This window comes from Emydura macquarii, unplaced genomic scaffold, assembly GCF_026122565.2.
Source record: "Emydura macquarii macquarii isolate MOO-44397 ecotype Brisbane River unplaced genomic scaffold, CSIRO-AGI_Emac_v2 contig_475, whole genome shotgun sequence".
In the NCBI taxonomy this organism is placed as follows: domain Eukaryota; kingdom Metazoa; phylum Chordata; order Testudines; family Chelidae; genus Emydura; species Emydura macquarii.
In genome coordinates, this window is record NW_027130612.1 from 1 (window position 1) to 7517 (window position 7517).

General features: G+C 49.8%; 1 protein-coding gene across 1 annotated transcript; it reads right to left on the reverse strand.

The window, feature by feature from the left end:
- Positions 1–239: 239 nt before the first annotated feature.
- Positions 240–6438, reverse strand: LOC137146724 (butyrophilin subfamily 3 member A2-like; the record flags this gene model as incomplete). The annotated part of the gene is made up of 5 exons (XM_067538203.1): positions 6369–6438; positions 4538–4885; positions 2005–2280; positions 579–680; positions 240–358 (listed from the first exon to the last, which is right to left on the reverse strand). Coding segments are annotated over exons 1-5 (915 nt in total), but the record flags the coding sequence as incomplete, so codon positions are not given.
- Between the last annotated feature and the right edge of the window lie 1079 nt (positions 6439–7517).

A 7517-nucleotide genomic window follows, 5' to 3' on the forward strand; every position in this document is an offset into this window, starting at 1 on the left:
GCAATTGCCCAGGGTTAGTTGGACAGAAGCTGGCCCAGAGTTGTCACTGCAAACCATGTCCCAGCCCCATCTGCGTGTAGGGAATCTCACAAGCATTGACCCTTAGGTTTCTGCTGAAAAATACACATTTGCCAGCCTGTTATCATCAGGGTGTGTGAGAACGGGGGGTAGGTGAGCAATCACAAGGCAGAGACATCCTGCATCCATCCTTTTCATTGCACTGAGCCCACAGATCATACCAAGCAGTCACAGAGCTCACACATCTCATCAGACACAGCAAGAGATAGAGCAGGAGACCTACTACGAAGAAACAGAGTCTCCTCTTCAGAGGATTTCTTCTTAGAGATCTTTTGCTTCGCTGTGGGACAGAAAATCAGACATTGTCGTGAGATAGGGAAGGAAGGGGAAACACTGAGCAATATGATAATACGGGTGGGACTGGGGACCTCAGTTTGTTAGCTTGGTTTATTTCCTAAAATGAACACAAGGTAACTATCTGAACGATAAGATGCTGCCATGCCCCAGCCTGGGCCCTCTAGGGCCTGGCTCCATACGTGCAAACAACACAGCCCCATTACCTTTGTATCCAAGACATGCACCAGCTCCAGCAGCAATGAGAACCAGAGTGAACAATACCCAGAATGCAGCCAGCCAGGGAGAAACACGGGGGAAGATGTCACCTGGCAAACAGAGAGCGCAGTGTGTGAGGAGCACGGACTCATCCTGGAGCTGGAGAATGGGATTTCCACACGGTTTGATAGCGGAGTCCTGGCTCAGAGATCCCCAGAAATTCACAGGAATGAAGGGAACGTCCCCTGCACGCTCAAATCACAGCCACACACGGGAGTCATTGAAACTGGAGAAGTCATCACAGCATCAGTTCCAAGAACCAAGACTCTGCTCTGCCCAAATCCCTTCTGCTGCTACAAGCCAACAGCCAATGGCTCCATGCCCAGCCTGCCCGGTCCTGCCTGCACCAGCTGGCTGTTCAGATGGTCATTGTCACAGCCTCCCAGTTCTCAGCCACTGTTTTGTTGATGCAAGCCGACATTTATTAACAAAACTTTGTAATGCAGACACGGCCTTAGTCGGTGCAGTGTGTGGGAGCTGGATTTTAGTGTCGATTCTTTCAGAGGCAGGTCGATGTAAGGCAGCTTACACTGACCCAATTCTGTTGTGTAGACCAGCCCTGAGTGGTTTTGGCAGACCAGTGGGCGGTAGAAGCTCTGTTTACTGCAAGTTCTTAACACCTTAATTGAAAAGCCAAGTCTTGCAAATTAGGTTTCTTTTAATCAAAATGTTAATTAGGTGTTAACAGAAACACCTAAGTGGTGACTCAGGGCATGTCTGCACTACGGGCCCTACACTGCCACAGCGGAAGTGCTGCAGCTGCGCTGCTGTAGCGCCGTAGTGTAGATGCTTCTTACAGCAACGGAAGCGGTTTCTGTCAGTGTAGGTAATCCATCTCTCCACGTGGCAGTAGCTAGGTTGACTGAAGAATTCTTTTGTTGACCTAGCCACTCCTACAATGGAGGTTGGGTCGGTGTTTCAGGGGTGTGAAAGAGTAGGTAGGTCGATCTAAATTTTAAGTGTGGACTGGGAGCAAGGGGTGCTCTGCTGTTTTTTACTGATTGAACTATTTCAGGTGTGATCATTTTTTACTGAAATAGTTATCCCGGTGCAACCCCAAGGTCCCCCAGCAGTGCAGTGGCAGAGCTGGGAAAAGAACCGGGAGCTCCTAAGTCCCAGGCCAGTGCTCTCTTCACTAGACAACACTGTCTCCCCTTATCTGTGCTTGATGTCAGTAAGACTCACGCCAGCTCCTGAGAGGCCGTTTGTCCAGATCACAGAAACATCCATCACAAATGGCCCCACAAATCAGGTTAGAAGGCTATTTTCTGTCTCAGTACCAGTAACGGGCCCTAGCCGAGTGCAATTCCCAAGAAACCCTGTGCTGCCCCCAACCCACTCCCACGCTGACCCCTTCTGCACAGCAGGACTCACCTGAGAGGTGAAGGGCAGATTTTTGCTCTGTCTCCAGCAGGCCATTCCGCACTATGCAGCTGATGTCTCCGTTATTGTCTGCTTCTGTGACGGTGATGTGACTCACAACGGTATACAGGTTCTCCCTGTCCTGAGTCACGTTGGTCACAATCTCCTTCGCCAGGTTCTTTCCAATCCATTGGAGTTCTGGTTTGGGGAACCAGCCTGTGGATCTACAGTCCAGCCCGATCCCCTGACCCCGGGGGCCCAGCACGTCAATGCAAACTGGAGCCACAGCTGCAGGCAGAGACAGAGAGTGTGTGAGACATACTGTACCCCTATGTCCATCATGTTTACAAGACTATGATACATTTTGAACAAAGTGTGTTGTGTGAGGTATCATTTAAAAACTCATAATCTGCTGAACATTATTGACCTGGTAAGATAGGTGTGGTAACGTTGTATGTAAAGTTATAAGATTATACTGGATGGCATTTAAGTTTAGAAAAACAGGCACAGAGCACTTCCCCAGAGACAGGGCTAGCCAACACCCCAGCCAGATATCAGCATAATCAAGTCGACTATCCTGGACTATCACCTGAATAAGCAGCCATCCTTTGGCAGGAAGAAGGGTCTGAGTGAGAACATTATGTACTGGCAATAGAAACAGCTAGAGCCCCATGTAAAGAGACTGACTATTGCCTGAACCCCAGCTGGAGATAATCCTCAAAAAGGGGAGGAGGGTATAAGAATGAGAAACAGAGGCTGCCAAATCATCTCTCTCACCTCATCTCTGTTCATGGCAGCTACAACGTTTAAAAGGCAAAAGAGGCATTATTGAACTCAGGCGGGGAGATCCTGGCTGAAACAGTCCAGTCACACTGCTGTAATTGATGGTGAGAAAAGCCTTTTTGATTTTAAATTCCCTTAGCTTGTTAAATTAGGTATTAGTTTGCATCTTATCTGTTTATTTTCTTTGTAACCAATTCTTTTATGCCTCATTACTTGTAATCACTTAAAATCTGTCTTTCAGTTGTTAATAAACTTATTTTAGTGTTTTATCTAAATCCGTGTGTTTGTACTGAAGTGTTTGGGAACCTCCATTTGGGATAACAAGGCTTGTGCATTTTCCATTGATGAAATGACAAACTTTCTATGTATTTGTATTGTCCAGTAGAGTTCTGGGCAGTACAAGATGCACATTTCTGGGGACAGGTCTGGGACTGGGTGTTTTCTAGTACTTTCCTATGCTGTAATTCAGGAGTGGCTGCTAGAGAACTCATATTGTGTGGCTGGCAGTGATTTACAGGCTGGATGCAGTGTATGAACTGACCAGGAGTGGTTGGTCTTCTAGCAAAGCAGTGTAAAAGACATCCCAGGCTGAAGAACCAGCTGTTTAACAGTCCAACTTGTACCCTGGAAATCGTGTCTTTGGTAGCACCATGTGATTCCCCAGCTACCTCTGGATATAGGGGACTCTGATTGGAAAGCTCCATTCCCTTATGTGCAAAGCCTTCCCGGGACTCTGCATCCTGACGATTGGGGAAATTAAATAATATCAGCTTGCATTTCCATAGAGCACTTTGCCCTGCAGGCTAACTGAGAAATGCTTAAACTGCTACATAGAGATTGCTGCACCTGCTGATAAAATGCAGCCACTTCTGGGATGGAGCTCAGCAGCTGTGAGGATCACTGTACTTCGGTACAGAACAAGAGTTGGGGGATGGTGACCCCGCCTACATGTCTTCTCCCACTTCACCTGCACCAGCCTTCTACATACTGCCTCCTCTGGTCTCTTTCCCGCACTGATAATGGTGCCACAGGCCAGGCCACCCCTCATACGTGGATTTCTCTCTCCCTGTGCGGCACACAACCACCCTCCCCTCATTTAAATCTCTCCTAAAAGCACATGTGTCCTGCAGAGTCTTTGGACTAGGAGTCACCAATAATGGGAGATGATTTAAAACAACCTCAGTGCTCTGCATTAACACAGGAGGGCGCCTCCTCTGGGGCTTCGTGTTTCTGAACTGGGGCTATGTTACTTAGTGAGCTAAATGGGCGGACACTGTCTCTTCCACTGCCCTGGTGCAGCAATGAACATGTGGTCAGTGCCCAGGGAATAAAAAGCAATATCCCAGCCCTTGGAAGCTGCAGGGGGAGTTTCAGGGAGGTTGGACATAATTATCACCTGAGCTGGGATTTGGGCAGAACATGGGGGTAAAGGTCCCACTCCCTCAAACAGCGCCGCAGAGGACCATAGCTTTAGGTCACATTGAGAAGAGGTCGTTTAATGAGCACTGACCCTGCTAGCACCACAGTGAGGTCAGCCTGAGTGCGAGGGGAGAGTGCCCCCTACTGAGTCCTGCGCCTCACTTCCTGTAGCACAAGATCCTATTGCTGTGCTGGGCTCAGGGTTGGGGAATCCCCAGTGTCCGAGAATGCTCTGGCTGCCCAGACACTGCATCCCCTAATGCAATGCTGGGCTCAGCCATGGGGCACCTCCAAGGGTACAGGAGACTGCCCAGACACAGCACCCCCCAGCGTCGTGTCTCACCGGCAACCCGTAGCTCAGTGGTGGCTTCGCGGCTCCACTCTGGGTTCTTCACAAAGCACTGGTATTTCCCGTCATCCGCTACTTGGAGCTGTTTCAGCTTCAGCGAGACATTCCCGCTGCTGAATTCCTGCAGGAACAGCTCTGTCCGACTCTGGTAACTCTCCCCTGGCAGGTCCTGGGTATCTTCGTCCGAGTATTCATGAACCGGGATAAATTCTGTTCCAATTTTCCTCCACCACACTTGCATGCTGGGCAGCCGGGCTGGAGGTGAGAGCTGGCAGGGTAACACCACATCTTGGCCAACTACTCCCACTACAGGGTGCAGGGAGCCCGCCAGGGAGAACTTCTCTGCAAGAAACAACACCAAGAGCAGTGTGAGTGAGAGGAAAGAGGGGGCGTTGCTGAACCAGGACCCAGCTGTTACAGACACTCAGTGAGAGGAAAGAGGAGAGGGTGTCACTGAGCTAAACAAAACCCTCAGTCGTGCATTGCTTATAGCAGAAGTTTCCCGAGGATGAGTCATGTGTAGCTCAACTGAGTTACTCTCAGTGTGGACGCAGGGCAGTGCAGCCATACCACAGCTGACACCAGCCAGTCCTCCAATGCTGTCCTACAATCCCCAGGAAACACCTCCAAAGGTGCCTGTCTTGCAACCTACCTACACTCTATTGGCAAGGGGTGGCCCCAGCTGGAAGCCACCTGCCAGTTCATAAAGCCCTGCAGAGCCCTATGGCACTGTGCTACGAGCTCTTTACAGTGCAAGCAACTTCTTTGATGAACCAATTTCAGATCCATGTAGCCCCACAATGACTGCTGAGAGGCCATCTCAGAGAGCTTCTGCTTGGTCTGAAGGCATTGGGTCTTTGATGGACCTTTTGGGCCAATGCATGTCCCTTCCAGGGGTTTGATACCCAAAACAGAAACTGGCTCAAAAGAGCATTTACCATTCTGGGGATCAGTGACTGGAGGACATTAAGCACCTGTAGGTGAGCTATGTCTGCACAGCAGCTGTGTCTGAAGGATCTCCAGGCTCGTCCGACCCTCAAAATGGGCACGTAGAGCAATTACTGACGATCTGCAGCACCTGACATTCAGTGTGTGGTTACAGGTGGGGAAGGATAGGGTGAGATTTTAAAAGGCACAAAGAAGATTTTCCAGGGTTGCCAGCTCTTGGTCTACTAAGTGTTTCTCATAAAGCCCCAGCTGCTGGGTGCATGTGATTCTGTGGGAATTTCAGCTTTCATTTAAAAAAAAAAGTCAGTTTCTATCTCTAGTAGTTGCAGACTAAAGCTTGAAAATGTGACACAAGAGGTTCAAAAACCAAGGCAAAGAAGAAGTACCCGAAAGGAGGTTTGCTTTGATTTTTAAATCTGATGATTTTTTTAGCCAAACTCCTGAATTTTGAGGCCTGACTCCTGGTGTCTGAGGGCTTGGGGGACCCCACTTCCTCAGGCAGCTGCGAAGATCTGTCTTGAGGGCCATGAGAATCCAGGTCCGCAGTGGAGCAGGTCTAGCAGTGTGGTGCCGTTAGTTCCCATGGCAGGACAGGAAGGGATCAATGTCGGAGGGGCTCTGGGAATCTCTCTCAGTGACAGCAGGTGATGATCAACTTACTACAAGAGTTTACAATCCATGCCAACTAGAGCTAAGACATGCCCCAGTCATCCTAGCATCACCCCCTCCCCACAGCCTCCTGGGTCTGACCCCTTTTACTCTGACTGTGGATATCCAGTGGGTTCATTTGACCTCATATTCTTCTATCCCAGCCCGGCCTGGGGGCAATGTACATGAGGGACAGGGAAGGAAATAATTGGGATTCAAACGTTTTTACCAGAGAGAGAACACGGTACCAGGAGGAGGATGGCCAGGCTGCACACACAGAGCTGCCACCGCATCACCATGGGGACACATCAGCCAGGGACCTGTAAGGAGAGAGCAGCAATGGTTAACACCTCCCCAGACTGTGTGAGGGGGGCCGGCAGTGCAGGAAACATGCCCCAGCCACTGTCTGACCTGACCCCCTCTGCTCCCAGCAGGGCATCTCCCCAGGGACAAGAGAGGATTTCACACCAGAGGCTGCTCTGCCTCCTGCCCGGGCCTGGCCCTGTTGTAAGCAGGGTCTGAATGAGCTCTCCCCTGACATCTAGTGATGAACGGCAGAGAAGACTTCAAGAACAGACTGTACTTAGGTGTGCATCATGATGGAGCTGTGCTTTGCCCAAATGATCACTTTGACTGGTGTTGGATTGCAAGTCACTTTGGTGTTGGATATAGGGGTGATGAAAAGGTGTTGTTCCTGTTTGCGTGGGGGGCAGCACAGCTGTGCTTAGAGCTCCCTGATTGAGGAGGTTACCCTCAACGGAATTGCTATGCAGGAGGTAGGGGTACCAAAGGCCTGTAGATGATACAGATGTGTGCGCGTTTGTGGATGGGGGTGTTTACTTGTCTGTGACTGTATTTGACCCTTTCTTTTGTCATTGTTTAATAATAGAGATGATTAGACTCAATTGAGAGTCTTTTGCAGCAGACCACTAGAGCTGAAATTGCCGATAACAAGGTCTAAGTGCTAAGCTTTAGACCTGCCGTGGGAGAATATCTTTGGTGAAAGAGACTGTCTAGTTTGCACTAGCCGGGAGACTCTCCTACCAACTGCTGAAGTCATTGAGAGCTATGTTACGGGGTAGGGACCTCAAGGTATCACTGAGGTTGTAAGAGAGAGGGTGGTGGTAGAGCTGAGTGATGGCAAAGTGGCAGCAGCAGGCAATGACGCAGAGAGAATGGCATGGTGGTAGCAGTGGGGGAAGAGCAAGCGACACCTTATCTCGCCTGGGGTCAGAGATGAACTCATGCAACTGCACCTCTGAACTCTGGTGAAAGACAACAACTGTGAGTGGGGTGCAGTGGAGCGAGAGGGGGGTGGTGTGTTAAAGGGACATTTGTTTGTCAGACCTTCACACCACAAGGTGAGAAACTGAGGAAA